The sequence below is a fragment of the Coregonus lavaretus genome, assembly GCF_964263955.1.
Source record: "Coregonus lavaretus genome assembly, chromosome: 10".
Lineage (NCBI taxonomy): Eukaryota > Metazoa > Chordata > Actinopteri > Salmoniformes > Salmonidae > Coregonus > Coregonus lavaretus.
Window position 1 is genome coordinate 51,805,146 of NC_139997.1, and position 21,858 is coordinate 51,827,003.

At 41.7% G+C, this 21,858-nt stretch overlaps 1 protein-coding gene across 1 annotated transcript in view; it reads right to left on the minus strand.

The window, feature by feature from the left end:
• The window catches only part of LOC311136187 (long-chain-fatty-acid--CoA ligase 6-like), a 53,968-nt gene extending 32,993 nt beyond the window's left edge, over positions 1-20,975 (minus strand). Inside the window, exons 1-7 of the mRNA XM_084170287.1 lie at positions 20,905-20,975; positions 7,780-8,000; positions 6,999-7,116; positions 6,277-6,341; positions 5,550-5,651; positions 5,214-5,313; positions 2,068-2,246 (exon numbers count right to left, since the gene is read on the minus strand). Of these exons, the coding sequence (XP_084026413.1) occupies positions 2,068-2,246; positions 5,214-5,313; positions 5,550-5,651; positions 6,277-6,341; positions 6,999-7,116; positions 7,780-7,983 (768 nt within the window). The 5' untranslated portion in view covers positions 7,984-8,000; positions 20,905-20,975. The remainder of the gene's footprint in view (positions 1-2,067; positions 2,247-5,213; positions 5,314-5,549; positions 5,652-6,276; positions 6,342-6,998; positions 7,117-7,779; positions 8,001-20,904) is intronic.
• Positions 20,976-21,858: the final 883 nt, after the last annotated feature.

Consider the following 21,858-nt stretch of genomic DNA (forward strand, 5'->3'; position numbering starts at 1 on the left):
GTCTGTTCCAAATAAAGTGGAATACTTTTATGTCATTATATAAAATAAAAAATAAAAAGTTGTTTGGTGTAGGCAGGACCATAAGTAAATAGGTAAACTAGGATATGACTAAAGAATTAATCAGGGTGATTTTTCTACAAATAGACAGGTGTTGTCTTTTCCATGGCAGAAAAATCATATCTAATTTGGCTAACTTTCTATTAAAATGTATTGCAGTGAGATAATTTCTTCTTTCGGGATATGAATACCGAGTATGTCCACTTCCCCGTCGGAAGATCCAATACGTAATATGGTGCAATTATCATAATTCTGTTTAAATCCAGAGAGGGTTAGAAAAAATATCTAGATCCTCTGAGGCTGTGCAGGGATCCAAATTGTGGATTTAAAAGAAAACATGAATTGTCAGCGTACAATGGCACCTTTGTTTTTAAACCCTGGATTTCTAGCCCATTGATATTATTGTTGGATCTGATTTTAATACCTAACATTTTGATGGCCATAATAAATAGATATGCTGATAGTGGACAACCTTGTTTTACTCCTCTTGACAATGTAATACTTTCTGAGAAGTAGCCATTATTTACTATTTTACACCTGGGGTTACTATACATAACTTTAACCATTGTACAAAATTAAAATAGTCCAGGCATTTATATATAAATTCCAGTCGTACTTTATCAAAGGCCTTTTCAAAGTCAGCTATGAATACCAGGCCTGGTTTCCCAGATTTTTAATAGTGTTCTATTGTTTCCAGTACTTGTCTTATATTATCTCCAATTTATCGTCAATGTAAAAAAACCTGTCTGATTAGGATGAATAATATCCAACAAAACCTTTTTAATTCTACACGTTATGCATTTTGCTAGGATTTTGGCATCACAACACTGAAGTGTAAGGTTTTTTTTAGGTGGACGGATCTTTATATTTACCACCTGGGTCCTGTTTCAGTAATAGTGAAATCAGATCTTCTTGCTGAGTATCTGATAGTCTACCATTTCTATAGGAGTGGTTAAAACATGTTAATAACGGACCTTTGAGTACATCAACAAATCTTTGATATACCTCAACTGGTATGCCATCCAGCCCTGGAGTTTTCCTGGACTTGAAGGCTTTAATTGCATCTAGAAGTTCCTCCTCTGTAATTAGGCCTTCACATGAGTCTTTCTGTATAGCTGTTAATTTTACACTATTAATGGGAAAGAAATCCTTACAATTAACTTCAGTTAGTGGAGATGGAGGACACTGAAATGAAAACATATGCTTAAAGTACTTTGCTTCCTCTTTCAAAATATTGTTTGGTGAATCATGGATGACTCCATCATTTGTAACAAGTTTCTGTTAATTCTTAGGCTAATCTTTATAGTTGCTGCCATATTGTAGCCATTAACCAGCACCTGTAAAAATAATGTAACTCCCCACTTGAGTTTTGTATTTGGGGCAAAAAACAATCAGTGTTTTAACCACATATAGGCCCTACCAACTGCTATTGTGCTTCTCAATGATCAGGAAAGTAAGTACTGCACGAGTAGGCTACCTAGCTGCTCCACCTCTGGGCAGCTGAATGTTCTAGGCAGCCCGAGCATGTGTATCCAGACCGGTAAACAGAGTCTGATAATGAGCGAGTTCGTTTTGCGTCGCCTGGCGCCCGGTGTGGTATTATTCTTCACGTCGTTTGTCAACTACTGCTTTCGACTGCCTACTATTTGTGATGATAATCTTCATAGTTATGCTGCCGTAGCGAGAGTTGCTTTAGTGTATAACATGAAGTGGGAGCACTGAGCAGAAGCTACGTAGGCAGCAAAGTAGGTCGCAGCTACGTTAAAAAAAATCCTGCACCTGCGCAGAAATCTGTATCAATAGCCACGGCAAGTCGGGTTCCACAAAATCCGGAACTGTAGCCACTCCTGAAAGTATATTAGCTGGGCTGAGGCCCCTCTTCTTCCCTACCTGAGATCCCTCCCTCCCCTCTCCATCTGCCCCTACTCTCCCGGCTCCCTCCCGCCTCTCTCCCTACCCTCCTACACTACTCCCCCATCCCCCCTGCCCCCCTACACTCTCCCTACGTACCTCAATGTCTTGCATGGACTGGACGATGACCCCACAGCCCTCCCCTTGCTCCAGCAGGGCATGGTCAAAAGGGTCCATGAGGATGATCCTCTTCAGCCCGGGGGTTTCCTGCCTCTCCACGTTACCCAGCAGCACCTGGGCCTTCTCAGGCTTGTCGCAGATCACTGTGATGATGTCGGCTGAAAGACAGCACACAAGAGATCCGCATGCCTTTTGTGAGAACTAGAACACACATACATGATCCAATCAGCTAGTAAACACACAGCTAACTAACTACTGCTCTACAAACAGATTTCCCTTCCACGGCCTTGGAGCAGAGACAAATCCTGTTGGGGCACTGGGCCAAAACCAACACACTGTATCACTGAGGGGCAGTTGGAAATTTTCAAAAAAATGATGAGAGTGAGTTTTTTTTATTTTTATTGCTAACAAGCATTGTTCAATACTGCGGATACATGTGCAAAACTCTAAATATAGTTATCAAAACAACATGCAACTTGGCAATGCACATCCTACATGTCTCAAAAGCGAATCTTTCTACCAAATGAAAGCTAAGAGTCTCTCATGACATGCACACTTTGTCATTCATAGTATCATGACCTACAAAACTCTAAAAACAGATACCACTTGAAAATGGGTCAATTTGTCTTTAATATCATATTTTTTTTAGATGAACCAACAGTCATTTTTACAAAGAAGAGTGGCAAACCTGTACTGTATAGAATGTCCTGCGAGATATGTAAAGAAATAAAGCAGAAAGGCTGCAATATGCTTCAATACAATTGACTGTATTTTTGCAAATTACTCTATTTTGCTTTTTGCAGAGTAATTCCAAAATACACAAAAATAAATAATTCCAGTACTGTTAAACAAACAAAAAGTGTATACACACTATGAATATGCATAGCATATTGTCCAAATGAAACAGATATATAACAATGCTAGTCAACCCTGTCTGCTGCATTGGGCCACAAGTTCTCTTCCACATCACACCTGGGAAAGAATCTCTTTGCATGCCTGATCCATCCCTGGCAATCTTCTGCAGAGATATCCAGGCATCCTGCATTCATTGCATCCAAGAGTGACATTTGATCATGTGGATGGTGGTCATAAACTTTCCACCTCCATGAGGAAAATAATTATTCTATGGGGTTGAGGAAGGGAGAGTAAGGGGGGAGTTAAAGTGACACCATCCCGGGATCGGCTGCAAACCACTCTGTGACTGCATGGGAGTAGTGAAATGCCACATTGTCCCATACAATCACCCAGATTTCCATATTTCTTCTGACTTGCCCTCTTTCTTCACCTGGCAAAAGCCTTCCATAGAGGTCATCCATGAATGAAATGAGGCGCTCTGTGTTGTATGGACCAATTAGTGGTTTATGTAACAGCAATCCTTCAGAGGATATTGCGGCACACATTGTGATGTTGGCACCCCTCTGGCCCGGGACATTCACTGTTGCTCTTTTCCCAATCACATTCCTTCCACGTCGGCGTGTTTTGGCCATGTTAAAACCAGCCTCATCCACAAAGACGAACATGTGGGGTGTTGGCCTGGCTTCAAGCTCCATGACACTCTAAAATATTGTAAATCCACAGGGCAATATAACAGTTATTCTATAACAGTAGTTTACATTACAGTATATTGTAACTGTGCAGTGCTCTGGTGGGTTTTGTTTACAGTAAAAACAGTACTGTATTACAGGATATAGACATCTTACCTGGACATATTTGTACCGGAGTTCCATGACACGATCAGAGTTCCTCTCAAATGGGAATAGTGTACACCTGCTTCATGCTGATATGATGCTTTGTCAAGACTCTAGCAATGGTTGTCGTGCTTACACTTTCAACATTATGAAATGTATTATTGTCTGCCAACACTCTCTCTTGAATTTCTCTGAGTTTTATGGCATTGTTGCTAATGACCATGTCAACAATTACAGCACTCTGAGACCAGCATCTCTCATTGATAGACCATGATTGACAACATGATCAATGATTGTAGCCCTAATCTCATCTGACACTACAACGCTGGGTCTTCCCCTCAGTCGTCTTCCACCACGGATACGTAATCCTCTGCCTCTCCCGACAACTCTTCCACCTCTGTTAGCCACTACACGATCTCTGGCTGGGTCCATGTTTATGTAAAATGTATTCCAAAGATGTCCCCTTTTATAGAGATGGTAATGACATAAAAATGGAAAACACCTGGGTAGGTCTTCAGTTACGTAATGTAGAATGAAAATCAGATGTGAAAAATTAAGTTATTATTATTATTTATATTTTGCAGTCTCATTCAATTTTCAGTATCTTTTGAACTTGATTTTAACCGTTTTTATAAGGGTATCTTAACATTTGCATAATGGTCTGTAGATACATAGAGTTTTGTTGGTAAATGTGTTTTTGTGAGACAAATATTTATGTAATTTGAAAGATGTTGTCATTGAATGCATTTTGTGTCAAAGCAATGACAAATGATCCACAGGCTGCCACATAGTGTTGATGTGATAACTGTATTTAGAGTTTTGCACATGTATCCGCAGTATTGAACAATGCTTGTTAGCAATCGAAAATAACTGTAATGTTAGCTGTCTGATTAGTGTGAAACTAAAGAATGGAGAGCCCTGAGGTCATGGGAAAGAAGGAGAGTGTAACGACAGATCTCAAGGCCTGCTCCCTCCCAAACCCACTGAGCTAAGCTCATTACCTCCAGCATAAGGCAAAGGTGAGCCCTAGCCTGATTCCTGTGAGTATGCGGAGATAAAGGGATTGTGTAACTTAAACACAACAAAAAACAATTCTCTAGTCTAGGAAAAACTGTTATTCAGGAAGGGAAGGCTGAGTGTCTCAGCTTTTCATCCTTTCAGACACATCTATAGATTGTATGCATTTCATGACATTGCCAATGCAGCTTGATCAAGAAAATAATTAAAAGAACTGGACCATGAAACTAAAAGGAACATTCTCAGATCTATTGCTATGGGCTAACAGAGTAGACAGCACTACACTTACAGTAAGGCTCAGTCCCAATTGGCTCCCAATTCCCTATGTAGTGCACTACTTTTGACCAGGACCCATAGGTGACCTGCATGAGGAAAAGGGTGCCATTTGGGACACAAACATCAGAAAGCTGCTAGTCTTACCAGTGTTAATGATATACCGTATGGCATCAGGCCCTAGTGTGTCATACAGAGGCACCACCACCATAGAGTAGGTGTAGCAGGCCAGCTCCGAAATGATCCACTGTAAGTACAGACAGACAGGTCAAAAGGAGGTCAGCGTCGCCATAAAGATAATTAAAAAAGCCTCTACAAGTCGGGGCTGTTAAACTGTATATCATGTCAAAACATTTGTGAATCAGTGTCGTCCCAAATGGCACCCTATTCCCTATATAGTGCAGTATGTAGAGTTATGCAGTATGTAGAGAATATGCTGCCATTTGGGACGCACACAGTGTGTTGCTGTGATGATGACCTCACCTCTGGCCTGTTCTGTGCAAACACTCCGATGAACTGATCTGGGCTCGGCGTGCAGCCCTGGCTCAGCAGCCCCGACCCCAAGTGCTCCGCCCGGGTTGTGACCTGGAAGTCAAAAAGAAATAGGACAGCAGCTGAGCGTATTGGGAAACGAGAAATATGACAGTATAAAACAAAAACATACCTCTGCTCAACTCTCATGATGTCATAGATTAAATATTGGAGCGGAGCAGAGTGTTTGCGTAACTCTAGAATCCTTCCAGCTGCAGCATTCCAATGCTGAAGTGTTTAAAAGCTTCCTAAATAAATCATTTTCAATACCATTAAAGAGTTCCATTTACAGAATGCTGAAAATGAATCCCTCCCTTTTGATCGTGTTTGGAAGCCCTTCAAATGTGTGTGTTAAAAAGGCCAGTAGTTCAGTAGTGGTACAGAAAGCTTTAGTGTAAATCAACTTCAAATTTCAACTCTGTGTTACTACAGAGGTTTGAGTAGTAGCAGACGTCTCTCCTTGAAGTAGGGGAGACTGTAAACTGAACCTGTGCATCTGTTGAGACACCATATGCGACACGTCCAAATGCAACACAAACCACAAGGAGTGAGTTACACACAGAGCTATAGATTACACTAGCCCTATGAAGGAATAGACCACACGGAGCCTGTATGCAAAGCAGAGAGCTGCTCTTGTGCTTCAGTGTTCTGTACAGAGGTAATTCTACTGTGTGCTTACCTCTTTATAGGACAGCCACTTGTAAGGCTGGTTGGGTAGCCGGGAGCCTAAGCAAGGTCCATCACCTAAAGACAATACAACAACAGGATGAGTAAGGGAAAAACATGAAACCACAGAAACCCCCAAACTATCACATGAAGACACACAGAAGTTATTGACTGACGCTCATGACCACACATCTACAGTACATTTCGATTCCGCTATCTATTCCTTGTATTTAGTTCTCTTTAGCAATCTCTTCACTGTGTACTAACAATACAATGACAGTTGGTCCTCAGCATTATTTTTCAGTCAGTCAGAACCAGATATAGAGAGATACTATCTACTTTATATACAGTCTAGTCTGTCTGCAGTTTGACTTTAGGCCTCAGACACTATTTCCCACACTCAGTTGCCATGGTAATCTAGATGGCACTGTTTCACTCACACAGACAGACCACACAGGCAGGGCACTAGCGCTTTGTCAGACCACAATTTCTGTGTGTGTATATATTACTCAGACCACAGTGTATGTGTGTGTGCATGTCTCTGAGAAAGTGCTAGTGTGTGTGCGTGTGTGCATACATGCGTCTGTCTGTCTGTCTGTGACTGTCTGCACATGTAAGTGTGTGTGTGTGTGTGTGTGTGTGTGTGTGTGTGTGTGTGTGTGTGTGTGTTTGTGCGTGTGTGTGTGTGTTTGTGCGTGTGTGTGTGTGTGTGTGTGTGTGTGTGTGTGTACACACCGGCTATGTGGAGGCCTCTCTGGAACACCTCGTACATGGTCTTGGCATCCTCATGGTAGTGTGTCAGCAGCTTATTGGGGCTTTCCCCCAGCATTGACCTGCGACCCCCATCTTCATGCTAGAGACAGACAGGGGGAGATAGACACAGTGAGGCTAGGGAACACACACACACACAGAGAGACACACACCAAAGTAACAACATTACTATTTCTACTGTAGTCCAAATATACAGTAGGTTCGAAATCCAAAATGTTACCCTTTATTCTCTTACTTACGTGAGGATATGATAATGTGTGTATGAGGGTAAATGGAGTGGGTGTAACAGTTGGGTGGAAGTGGTATTGCGTTTACCCTCAGGTAAACCTCTGTGGGGTTTATGTCTTAGTCAGCCCCTTTTGTTGTGTGCTGCCCTGGTGCACAGGGCCTGTATTCACAAAGTGTCTCAGAGAGTACTGATCTTGGATCAGGTACACCCTGTATTATTCCTTTTGATCTAAAAGGCAAAACTGATCCTAGATCAGCGCACCTTCTCTGAGACACTTTCTGAATACGGGCCGAGGTGGCGTATCGCATCCAGAGGAGGCTGGTGGGAGGAGCTATAGGAGGACCGGCTCATTGTAATGGCTGGAATGGAATAAATGGAATGCTTGGAAACACATCAAATGCTTGGAAACAACGTTTGACTACGTTCCATTGACTCCATCCCAGCCATTACAATGAGCCAGTCCTCCTATAGCTCCTCCCACTAGCCTCCTCTGATCGCATCGTATCTCTGGCTTACCAGCACTTCCTCAGACTGGTGCTGGAGGTTGCAGGGAGGAGAGATGGCGCGTGGCCGTGTGGCCAGCCAGTAGGCCAGCACGGCAGTCAGGGTACCGATTCCCACCAGCGTGGAGGTGGGCAGGGAGCGGAAGAACTGGGTTAACTCGTCCAGCTCAGGCAGCTGTAGACTGCTCATTAGCTCCTGGGCCTGCATCCTCTCCATCAGGGTGGAACTCAGCTCTGGGGTGGGAGAGGAGGAGGGGGAGGGGGGGGAAGAGAAGGGTAGAGAGGAGAGTAAGTGATAAGGAGAGGCGGAGAAAGGAGAAGAGAAAGAGGGAGCAGAGAGAGGAAGAAGATTGAATAGTGGGGAAGAAAGTGAGAGGGGGCAGGGAGGAAGAGAGGGGGAAATTAATTGGGAGGGCGGGGCAGAGATAGAAAAATAGAGGTCAGATGCAGGGTTATGACTTACAGACTTAGGCTATAGCTTGCGGTCATCCCACAAAACAGTAGATCTACAGTGCTGTGAAAAAGTATTTGCCCCCTTTTTAATTTTCGCAACTTTTGCATATTTTTTATACTGAATGTTATCAGATCTTCAACCAAAACCTAATATTAGATAAAGGGAACCTGAGTGAACAAATAACACAACATTACATTCTTATTTAATTTATTTCATAAACAAGGCTATGCAACACCCAATGCCCCTGTGTGAAAAAGTAATTGCCCCCTTACACTCAATAACTGGTTGTGCCACCTTTAGCTGCAATGACTCCAACCAAACACTTCCTGTAGTTGTTGATCATTCTCTCACGTCGCTGTGGAGGAATTTTGGCCCACTCTTGCATGCAGAACTGCATTAACTCAGCGACATTTGTGGGTTTTCAAGCATGGACTGCTTGTTTCAAGTCCTGCCACAACATCTCAATTGGGATTAGGTCTGGACTTTGACTAGACCATTCCAAAACCTAAAATGTGTTGCTTTTTAGCCATTTTCATGTAGACTTGATTGCGTGTTTTGGATCATTGTCTTGCTGCATGACCCAGTTGCGCTTCAGCTTCAGCTCACAGACAGATGGCCTGACATTCTCCTGTAGAATTCTCTGATACAGAGCATAATTCATGGTTCCTTCTATTAAGGAAAGTGGCCCAGGTCCTGAGGCAGCAAAGCATCCCGAAACCATTGGTCTCTGCGTGCCTGGCAGATATCTCAGCTTGGAAGTCAGCCCAGCTTGGATGAGCACCAAGAGGAACTGCCCCTCCCTAACTTCCGGCTATGCTTAAAGCCTACAACCCAACCCGAGCACTCCATTCTGCCACCTCTGGTCTCTTGGCCCTCCCACCTTAACGGGAGGACAGCTCCCGCTCAGCCCAGTCAAAGCTCTTCTCTGTCCTGGCACCCCAATAGTGGAACCAGCTTCCCCCTGAAGATAGGACAGCAGAGTCCCTGCTCATCTTCCGAAAACATCTGAAACCCTACCTCTACAAAGAGTATCTTAATTAATCCCACAGCACCCCCCTATCACATCCCCTCTTTACCTCTTTAGTGAACTAACACTCGCAGTTGACTTTTTGCTGACTTTGCTGATAGCTACTTTATTGAGGAAAAATGTACTTACTTTAACTGAGATATGTCGTTGTCCCACCTAGCTATCTTAAGATATACATTACTGATTAATACTGAATAATATACATTATTCTGTATGGTTGGTTGGTAGACGGTTGAAATGCTGAATTTGTGTTTCTTCCCTGGTGGTATGAGTCACACAGAACCACAAGCCCGGCCAATCACAATCACTTCCTCCTCGTTCTTGGTTCACTATGCAGCAGAGAGAGACATCAGTAATGACAGTTACAGCAGCCACCACATGACTCAACCATCTACCAGAACAGAATAGGCCTCACTTCCTCTTCTGTCACTACAAAACTGACACATTCATACACATTGACCCTACATGTCCTGTGAGTGTTTTTAACTACATCCCTATGATTCAGTACCATCTCTATTGAAAGGTCACAGCAAGGTTATAATAATGAGTCATGTGCAACATTATGGTAATACTATTATTGCTCATAGTGCTATGCGGTACATTGTGCTTTTTACAGCAACTGATTTTTCACACATTGCAATTCTATCCCATCCTGACCTTCCTTGTTTCAGTTTCTACTATACCGTATAGGCTTAGCCTAGGCCTAGAAGGCCAGTAGCTAGGGGTGTTGCTGTGTAAGCATTAGGCTATCCATCTCTGGTGGTTTTTTTCAGCCTTGATGAGGGTGAATTATACTGCCAGGCAGTGGTGGAAAAAGTACCCAATTGCCATACTTGAGTAAAAGTATAGATACCTTAATAGAGAGTTACTCAAGTAAAAGTGAAAGTTACCCAGTAAAATACTACTTGAGTAAAATTCTAAAAGTATTTTGTTCTAAATATACTTAAGTATCAAAAGTTAAAGTAAAAGTATAAATAATTTCAAATTCCTTATATTAAGCAAAGCAGACGGTACCATTTTCTTGTTTAAAAAATGTACGGATATCCAGGGGCACACTCCAACACTCAGACATAATTTACAAACGATGCATTTGTGTTTAGTGAGTCCGCCAGATCAGAGGCAGTAGGGATGACCACTTATTCTCCTGATAAGTGCATGAATTGGACCATTTTCCTGCCCTGCTAAGCATTCAAAATGTAAGTACTTTTGGGTGTCAAGGAAAATGTAGGGAGTAAAAAGTACTTTATTTTCTTTAAGAATGTAGTGGAGTAAAACTTGTCAAAAATATAAATAGTAAAGTAAAGTACAGATACCCCCCCCAAAATATTTATACTTAGGTACTTTACGCCACTGCTGCCAGGTAGATCTAAGAGCAGGGCTACACCTGCCATTACACCCAGAGCCTATTGATGCACATGATTTACATGTGGCTACCCTGCAAAGAGATCATGGCAAAGTCAACCGATCAGTACACAAAACGCGATATCAAAATACAAATCAAACTGAGTTGTCGCCGGTCTAAACATGTTTTTTGGGGGGTGCGTGTAAATCTATTGTCACACAGAGGGGTTGGTGGTGTAATGTGACCTTGCAACGGCTCCATTTACATATCCTAGTACAGCGTTTCCCAAACTCGGTCCTGGTGACCCCAAGGGGTGAAAGTTTTATTTTTGGGCCTAGCACTATACAGCTGATTCAAGTAATGAACTCATCATCAAGCTTTGATTATTTGAATCAACTGTGTAGTGCTAGGGCAAAACCAAAACGTGCACCCCTTGGGGACACCATGACCGAGTTTGGAAAACACTGGCCTAGTATCTTTAGTAAAAATAGCACAGAGGGGAATTACTCTATTGCAAAGGTATATGTAGATATCAAATCAAATCAAATGTTATTTGTCACATGCCCCGAATACAACAGGTGTAGACCTTACAGTGAAATGCTTACTTACAAGCCCTTAACCAACAATGCAGTTTTAAGAAAAAATAAGTGTTAAGAAAGTATTTACTAAATAAACTGAAGTAAACAATAAATCAATAATAATAAAAAAGAAAAAAAATAGAAAATAGAAAAATAACAAAATAATTAAAGAGCAACAATAAAATAACAGTAACGAGGCTATATACAGGGGATACCGGGACAGAGTCAATGTAGGTAGATCAATGCAAATAGTCCAGGTAGCCATTTGGTTAGCTGTTCAGGAGTCTTATGGCTTGGGGGTAGAAGCTGTTAAGAAGCCTTTTGGACCTAGACTTGGCGCTCCGGTATCGCTTGCCGTGCGGTAGCAGAGAGAACAGTCTATGACTAGGGTGGCTAGAGTCTTTGACAATTTTTAGGGACTTCCTTTGTATTGAGGTATAGAGGTCCTGGATGGCAGGAAGCTTGGCCCTAGTGGCCGTACGCATTACCCTCTGTAGTGCCTTGCGGTCGGTGATGCAACCAGTTAGGATGCTCTCGATGGTGAGGCTGTAAAACTTTTTGAGGATCTGAGGACCTATGCCAAATTTTTTCTGTATCCTGAGGGGGAATAGGCATTGTCGTGCCCTCTTCACGACTGTCTTGGTGTGTTTGGACCATGACAGTTCGTTGGTGATGTGGACATCAAGGAACTTGAAGCTCTCAACCTGCTCCACTACAGCCCCGTCGATGAGAATGGGGGGCGTGCTCAGCCCTCCTTTTCCTGTAGTCCACAATCATCTCCTTTGTCTTGATCATGTTGAGGGAGAGGTTGTTATCCTGGCACCACACTGCCAAGTCTCTGGCTAGTTGAATTGAACATGCTAGCGTGAATAATGGGTAGTCTACATGCTTGAGCAACATGGGCATCCTGCTCCAACTCGGGGAATCACACTGTACTTCACGGTCTGTGTCAATGTTTTACTCATTCTAATGACACTAAATTAGCTGATGCTGTTGAGGCTATTGATTTCAAGGTACAGGCATTAGAAGCTCTGGTCTGGGAAGTCTACCCACCTCAACACAAACACCAGTCAACCTCTCTGCTGTCCAAAGTGCTTGTTTAACAGTTTTCATGACGGCCATTGATTTCACTAACATACTAAGCATGAAACACCACAGACAAACAGGCAAGGCCAGAATTATTCACAAGGATTTGGATTGCCTACAATGTAAAGCGTTTACAAAAACTTGAGAGAGACTTTATAGGCCTAATAGTGTAATTAGATAAATATTCTGATCTAACTCTTAACTGAACCTTTCCACTGAAACACATAGGAGGCTATGTTGAGGTAGCATGTTGGGATGTGTCCCAGTCTGTACAGCCTTCCATTATTGATGGCAGCCCATCCCCTGATTGCATCTGTATCATTGTTTGAGGGTTAGTCTATCCTCTCATCCAATAGGGAGTGTCCCTTCTCTGCACTCTTTGTCCTATATTAACCTGGCCCTATGCTAGGCTTGCGGAGGATCACTCACACACAGGTCAGAGCCAGCTATCTTTAGCCCAGGAAGAGTACTACTGGGCAGAGGACAGTGGAAGTGCTGCTCAGGCAACCACCACATCCCAATCCACCATATCGTCATTATCAACAGTAATGACCTTGATCAGATGGACCAATCACATAAGTCGCCTAACACAGCCTAATTCGGGTCATTAGGGACACAGTGAGCTCATGATATTTGTGGTTGGAGGGGTACACAGACAGCAAGATATACACTGAGTATACCAAACATTAGGAACACCAGTGGTGTAAAGTACTTAAGTAAAAATACTTTAATGTACTACTTAAGTAGTTTTTGGGGGTATATGTACTTTACTTTACTATTTATATTTTTGACTACTTTTACTTTTACCACTAAATTCCTAAAGAAAATAATGTACTTTTTACTCCATACATTTTCCCTGAAACCAAAAGTACTCATTACATTTAGAATGCTTAGCAGGACAGGAAAATGGTCCAATTCACGCACGAATCAAGAGAACATCCCTGGTCATCCCTAAGTCCTCTGATCTAAACACACATGCTTCGTTTGTAAATTATGTCTGAATGTTGGAGTTTGCCTCTGGCTATCCGTAAATTTAAAAAACAAGACAATCGTGCTGTCTAGTTTGCTTAATATAAGGAATTTGAAATTATTTATACTTTTACTTTGATACTTAAGTATATTTTATCAATTCCATTTACTTTTGATACTTAAGTATATTTAAAACCAAATACTTTTAGACTTTGACTCAAGAAGTATTTTACTTTTACTTTGACTTGAATCATTTTCTATTAAGGTATCTTTACTGTTACTCAAGTATGACAATTGGGTACTTTTTCCATCACTGAGGAACACCTTCCTAATATTGAGTTGCACCCCCCCTTTTACCCTCAGAACAGCCTCAATTCGTTGAGGCATAGACTACATGGTGTTGAAAACGTTTTACAGGGATGATGGCCCATGTTGACTCCAATGCTTCCCACAGTTGTGTCAAGTTGGCTGGATGTCCTTTGGGTGCTGGACTATTCTTGATACAGGCGGGAAACTGTTGAGTGTGAAAAACCCAGCAGCGTTGCAGTTCTTGGCACAAACCGATGTGCCTGGCACCTATTACCACACCCAATTCAAAGGCACTTAAATATTTTGTCTTGCCCATTCACCCTCTGAATGGCACACATTAACAATCCATGTCTCAATTGTCTCAAGGCTTAAAAATCATTATTTAACCTGTCTCCTCCCCTTCATTTACACTGATTTAAGTGGATTTAACAAGTGACATCAATAAGGGATCATAGCTTTCTCCTGGATTCACCTGGTCAGTCTATGTAATGGAAAGAGAAGGTGTCCTTAATGTTTTGTACACTCAGTGTACATTAGTTTCCATTATTCAATTTCCACCCTCTCCATGCAGGAGGAAGAGTTAATTTTGTTAGTTTTCCCTAGATGTACTGTTTCTTTCCATATGTAGGCCTACTGTGTCTGTTCTGAATCCTTAGATACTGTACATGTAACCTACCGGTAGCCTAGGGGTTGTGAACGGAAGGTATTGGCTGCCCACACTAACCTCAGAGGCCTGAGTCCCGCCCCCTCTCCCCATCTGCAGAGCGTCACCAGCAATTAGGCTATTCTGCCATGAGATTATGGCCTATTAGTGCAGAGACGGATGCACAGTAACCCCCCATCCCCCCCGCCCCTCGGCTCTGCCTTCTCTATTTAAAGTCACCTCACCTCTGTCTGTCTGTCTGTCTGTCTGTCTGTCTGTCTGTCTGTCTGTCGGTCGGTCTGTGTCGGTCGGTCGTGTCTGGGCCCCCGGGCAGATCTCACATTGCCCTCTGCAAACCTTTAATTACCTCCCACCGCTGGGAGATTATGCTCAGCGAGGGGGGAAAAGGAGAAGCGCATTTGGCCTAGTTTGTGCCTGGCTGGCCACCGTATCACACCACCCTCAGCAGACGCTCCAGCTATTCTCTCTCGCTCCCCACCCCCCCTTCTCTCTTCCTCCCTAAACCCACGGTGCTTCGCTTCCTCCAGCAAATGATAAATAATACACATGCAGACCTCAACACAAAAACAAACACACACATGCAAGTTTAATAGCTAACATACACATACATACAGTGCAGACTCAACCAAATACATTAACATACAAACATACAGGTTTGACTCATACAGTGAGCAGATCAATGAATCATTTTAAAAGAGATGGGGAATGTCAGGCAATGCTTTTTCTAGTTGATGGTCCAATGCAACCGTTTTTATCTCAATATCAACTAGTTTATTGGTAACAATGAAGTACCTTACTCTGATTGTTTTCAATTAAAATGGTCAAAAGGAAACAACAATAGCTTCTTAGCAAAGAGTAATTTCTCAAGCAAGAATTTTGCTAAGACTGTCTTTGAGTGGTCTGAGTGGGGAAAACTACCTGTTATTGGCAGAGAGGTTTGGAACTCTCTTTCTTGTTGGTCTATTAACTATTTTACCACCTGGTGATGTCACCCAGGCAGGCCAAAACTCCATCCCACCAAAACAGGCTGACATTTCAGGCAGTCTTTTCAAACAGCTCTTCATCATTTTCACAATTTCACGGTATTATTCCGACCTCATAGTGTGGAAATATATATAAAACACAAGAAAATCACGTTTTTGAGTGCCTTTAAGACTGATCTAAAGAAACCTAGTAAAGCATGTGATGCATCAGGAGAGGACGTAACCCTTGTTCAGCACTTTCCATTTTGTCAATGCAGTCCAATAACCCACATTAAAGCAATGGGAATGCTTGGGATGCTGAAACATCCACACCATCCACCCCTACTCTTCATAACACTCACAACTGTCTGAGTGAGGCAATATCCATCCATTAATATAATTAATGTGATGGATTATATGAGATTCCAGACGTAGATATCATATAATTTCCTGTCTTTAAACTTGGAATGCACTTACATAAATATGAACCTGTAAATTAACACCTCACACATGTACAGTAGCATAGCATACTGTACAGGGGCCAAACCTAGCTGATAGGGTAATGGCTGAAAGGTTTATGCTTGATATTATCCCCACTCTTCTCATGCAATGTTTCTAAATTATAGCGACAACACTAAACTACCACTGGTATAATATTACTTTGACTAAATAGGCTATAGCCTAGCTAGGTTCCATGACGACTTAAAAAGTCATTAAATTGTAGGCTGATTTAGAAATGTAGCCTACAATGGTCCGAAAAATACCGAATTGTAGCAAAACTTTTCAACTGAGAAGCACTCATATATTTTCTCAGTCTGTGACTCTGTCATGGGTAGAGCATGTGTCTCATCCTCTAAATTATTAAGAGGGGGAAAATAATAGGTTTCCATGAGCCAGGGGGGTGACAATGTCTCATCTCTCATTCATCCCTCCATCCCATTCATTTCCCCATAGGGATTTTACCCTAACAAAACAATTCAGTATACAACAAGTTATTGCTCACTTATACCCTTTAATCATATATATTTGGAAAGATTCACCGCTATCCATCAGGCACATTTTCGTAATGTTCAGTTCAACAGAACTTCGATCATCGACCTCTAGGATACATATCAGAATTACCTTTATAAATTGATTTAAAAAGGAAACATGTAAACATTTTAAACTTTGTTTGACACGTGGTCATTAAATTACCTTTCAAATTAGATATAATAAAACCAACGTTGGAAGCATCAGCTGCTAGAAAATCGGCCATATTGTTCCATCGACATTAGAATGGGGCAGTTATGTTTTTGGATTCTAACTTTGGTGATAGAGGCACCAAATTGCACACACACAGCTAGAACAGGATTTTAAAAATATTTGTAGATACAGGGCCATCACAGAATTCTAGTATCAACCCCACAGAACCATTTTTCCAATATGGCTGACAAACAACTCAATGGGCTCTCATTGGACAATTTCGCATGACCATATCTGTATGATATATAATTGTAGTAGGCCCAATAATATCTTAAAAGCCCAGTGCAGTCAAAAATATTGCCTCACTCAGACAGTTGTGAGTGTTATGAAGAGTAGGGGTGGATGGTGTGGATGTTTCAGCATCCCAAGCATTCCCATTGCTTTAATGTGGGTTATTGGACTGCATTGACTAAATGGAAAGTGCTGAACAAGGGTTACGTCCTCTCCTGATGCATCACATGCTTTACTAGGTTTCTTTTATTCAGTCTTAAAGGCACTCAAAAACGTGATTTTCTTGTGTTTTATATATATTTCCACACTATGAGGTCGGAATAATACCGTGAAATTGTGAAAATGATGAATAGCTGTTTGAAAAGACTGCCTGAAATTTCTGCCTGTTTTGGTGGGATGGAGTTTTGGCTTTCCATGGTGACATCACCATGCAGTAAAATAGTTAATAGACCAATAAGAAAGAGAGTTCCAAACCTCTCTGCCAATAACAGCTAACTTTCAGTTTTCCCCTCCCCACTTAGACCACTCCCAGACAGTCCTAGCTAAATTATTCCTTGAGAAATTGCTCTTTGCTAAGAAGCAAAATGTTTTATTTTTGACCATTTTAAATTAAAACAATAACATTAAGGTACTTAATTGTTACCAAGAAATTATTTGATATTGAGATAAAAATGTCTGCTTTGGACCTTTAAAATCTTCATAGTGATGTAGAATACACAACCAAATGAGCCAGGTGTGCCAGATATATAAAGAAGTGACTAAACAGAATTGTGTTAAGAATGTGCCCAAAAGCTTTCCCAATCACTGATTTCTGAAGGAGTTATGATCAATAATTGCAATATTTCAGCTTCAAACATGTAAAATGGATATGTACATGTGAATAGTCATGGATGTGAGCTGATTAAAATTATATAATCTTATCGTATTAACTTTTTTCATAAAACAGAGGACTAGAGACTTGCCGCATACATTACAATGCATAATTCTATAGGAATACCAATACGTTTTCACCTGATGATGAAAGCAGCAAACCGTTACATGTAGTTAATCTAAATGAATGTCTATTCTTACTATGGGGTCATAGCAGATTGGTCTGTTACTAGAATACTAAAAGTAATATAAGTGGCCTCAAAAAGGCCCAACATTGGATTTTACTACTGGAATGTAAGGGCAGGTTTATAGTCCTCAAAATGTGGTGCCTCTATCACTCAATTACATGGAATTCTATGGCCAAGCTTCCAACATTCTTATTTCAATGACACAATATGGGTGATTTTTAAACAATAGTTGTATCTGGTGCTTTATATAATTTCAAAGGTAATTTCATGATCTTTCAGAACCACTTGTCAAACAAAGTTTAAAATGTACCAGGGTTTCCTTTGTAAAAGCAATTTATACAGGTAATTCTGACATGTACCCTAGAGATCAAAGGTCAGAGTTCTGTTGACCTGAACATTCCGAAAATGTGTCTGATGGATAGCTGTGAATCTAAGCTTTCCAATGATATATGATTAAAAAGTATAACTGAGCAATAACTTGTTGTATATTGACATTGTTTGTCATAGGGTAAAATCCCTATGGGAAAATGAATGGGATGGAGGGATGAATGAGAGAGTGATAACAGAGAAAGCTGCCATTGCTGCACTGCTATCACACATTTTCCAACTCCAGGGACATAGACCTTAAAAAAAAATCACTATGAGACATCGTCACCCCAAGTGAGCCCGAGAGACCAAATTTGGGGGGTCTGGCTCATGCACTATGTGTATTATCCTACCTCAGATGTTAAAACAATGCATTATGCATGATGAGGAGTTTTGACAGCGCACAATGGCTGTAAAGTAAACGTTGACAACGCAACAGTATAACTGTCCCTAGGCTACTTGATCTTTTGGGGACGAGGTTACTATAGATCAAACACGCTGATATGTGGAAAATGTGCCTAATGTTGATTAATATATAATGTTTTTTTAAATCGTCACATTTTCCCCCACACCCCTGACTGGCAGAACAAAATAGTGTTTTACAGAGCATTACCCAAGAAAGTGATTATGCGCTCGGGCTGGCTGCAGTATTTCAGGACCCTCGCCACTGGACAGCTCCTACCAATCAGACAAGCCCGATTCAGCGCGTGAAGGCGCACGTCACACTACCCAATATGGCGTGGGTAGAATCAGAAGACATCCATCCGCAACCACTAAAACACGTTGGTATATGGGCCTATCCTGCAATTGTTTAGCTAAATGTATAGTATTTGATTGATCTAGCTAGCTACATGTTATCTGGCTGTCCTGATAATAGCCTACATTTACGCCGATGCATGTTAGCAGCAGTCACTGAGCCATTGCCAGGCGAAATACAGTTGCTAAATGGTTGAGAGATTAGCTTTTTCATTTACGTGTATCCGGTTTAGGCATATACCCTACAGTATCTTGCACGACCTTAATAACCAGCCGACAAGAATTTCTCACATTGAAGCCTGTCATGTGGAATAACATCGCATAAAAATACCGGAAATGTGTATAACTAATTGAAACACAAAACAAGCTATATGTGCAGAAAAACTGTATCGACCTAGTTGGCCTATGCGCAGAGGTTTTTGCATTATGTTGCGCTATGCGCTTGCCATGCCATGCCATATGCCTGTAATTGCAAGGCAAATAAAATCGTTATTCCGTGAAAATGTCTCAACAACTGGTGTAGCCTATTATTATAAGTTACATCACATAGGTTATGCTATAATAGTGCACTCACTGTCAGGCCGGCAGGTATGCACATAAAGATAACCTTTCCAAGATGCATTCCGTGTAGGCAGGACGCGAATAAATGTATCTTGAAAATGTATCATCCAGGCCACACTATAGGCTTTTCTAAATATAGAAGCGGCACATGTCAAAATAATGCATCCTATTCTATATGAATTCTAAATCACTAACATGTCTCACAATTTCAGAGAGGCTGCGCCCATAAAATAAATGGCACCTGCTATTCTATGGTGAACATAATGAATGAAAATATATGAAACTCACCTAATATTATCCAGACAGACCCAGAGACCAGAACGAAGGAAAGCATGTCTTTCTCATTGAGTTTGACGTCGCAGCACACAGCCCGGTGCAAGAGCCTCAAACTGCAGCATCGACTGCAGTAACTCGCCGACAGTCTGGGAGAGTATGAGAATCACCGAGTAATAGCCTACTAGTCTACTTACTGCTAGCCAGTCAATTCAGATTGCAACGTCCAACCGGTTACAGCCTAGGCTATAGCTATTTGCATAGGAGCACATAAATAGCTATAGCTGCGCAGGAGAAAAAATGCATCATCAAATATGAATGAATATAGCCTACCATCCCTCCTGGACTATTTATTTTATTTCCCTTCTAGGTAGACTATAGGCTTTCCTGCGCAACAGCATACCTACTGAAATTAAAGCGTTTAGCCGATGTTGCAGGTGAGATGCAGGGAGAGCAAGGTTACGCAGAGATAACTGTACTGGGTGATGTGCACTGTTAGGCTATAGCGGTATTATAGCGGCTCTATTTCTTTTTATTTTAGATGCTGGGTATAAATGAGTTAACAGATCAAATGTATGTTTGATTGTTGTATACGATTAGGTTAGATTTGTACATACATTTAAATAACGTTGATAATGCATGATGTTCGATAATAGTTCTGTGTAGTCTCTGTCCTGTCATAATAGCTGTACATACTGCCATTTTATTATCAGGGGAGGTATATCATAAGCCTACAGTATATAGGCTATGCGAGTTACAGTGGGTTCTAGAGTTGGGTTTAGTACATTTCAGTGGGTCTGCATGGGGAATGTTTGGGTTGGAGATACACTCCTCACATGACATGACACTCCCCCAGAATTAAAACATCACCTTGAAAATGCTGCCCTCCAAAGCAGGGGGAGCGCCCATTGCTGCTGCTGCTACAAACATAACATTTGTGTGATAATTTAATAGGACACACAGAGATCATTTCTACTTCTTGTCTTGTCATACATTGATTATATCACACCTTAAATGTCAAGCCTACTGTAGCACATTTTATGCAACGGGTTAATCTGGATTCTGGACACATTTTGAGTAGCCCTAGCCTACACATGTCCCCATTGGGTTTTTTTCAGACACATTTTGAGCAGCCTAAGACACTTCCTGGAGGCAGTCTCCTGAGGTAGCCAGGGAGGGAGCCAGGGAGGGGAGGAGTGCTCCTCTTCAGGTAGGCATGAAACGTTAGGCCTAATTGCGTGTCTGCATCACGTGACTGACCTTATCAAATGGGTCATTGTCAGGACCTCCCATCTGTCATTTCCTGTCCTGCCACCAGTCACATCTTCCTCCTCCTCCTCCTCCTGCTGCAGAAAATACAAACATGGCCACATTAAACATGTTAAACAGAGGCAGGCAGCCAGAGGTGTATTCATTACGCTGATTCTGTTGCAAAACGTTTCTTAAAGTGAAGCAAATGGAACTAAATGGGGAGGGACCTACATGAATATGTCTAATAAAAACGATTGTTTTGCAACTGTCTGGCTAATGATTACACCCCAGATCACACAGGTGGATACTGTTTGCATCCCAAATGGCACCCTATTCCCTTTATAGTGCACTACTGTCTATATGGCTGGTATAAAGTAGTGCACTATAAAGGCAATTTGGGATGTACTCACAGACTGAGGAGGGAATTCAGGAAGGTCATGCAAGAGTTGCAAGATAAATTACCTACTGATGGACAATAGGGATTTCATTGCATGATTGCAATGCCCCTTGCAGAGATGTTTGGGTACACAACACACACATGCAGTTAAGTGATAACAGAGTGATAGGGTTATTTCCTTCAAAAGATGACGTGTCTTGTACTACAGAGACCGCATGCCTTTATTTCCCCAAAGTGTGTTCAAAGTGTGTTCTCCACACATAAAACATCTTCCCATACACTAATCCTCTTCTTCCTCCCCTGTACCTCCATGTCCATTAAGAATGTCAGGTTATCTATAGCATCTTCAGGCCCGCCTATCTCACCGCTGAGTGTGCATGGGGAGGGAAGTGGGCATGGTGGAAGTGGGAGGGGCAGAGGGAGAGAGAGTAAAAGGAGGAAGTAGAGAACTGTTGCAGAGCAGCTGTTAAAAGGGGCAGGGCCGCCACCATGATGTACCAGCAGTGGCTTTGACTTGATCCAATGTCAAAGAGCTGTCAAAGCAGATTTGTATTTATTTATTTAAC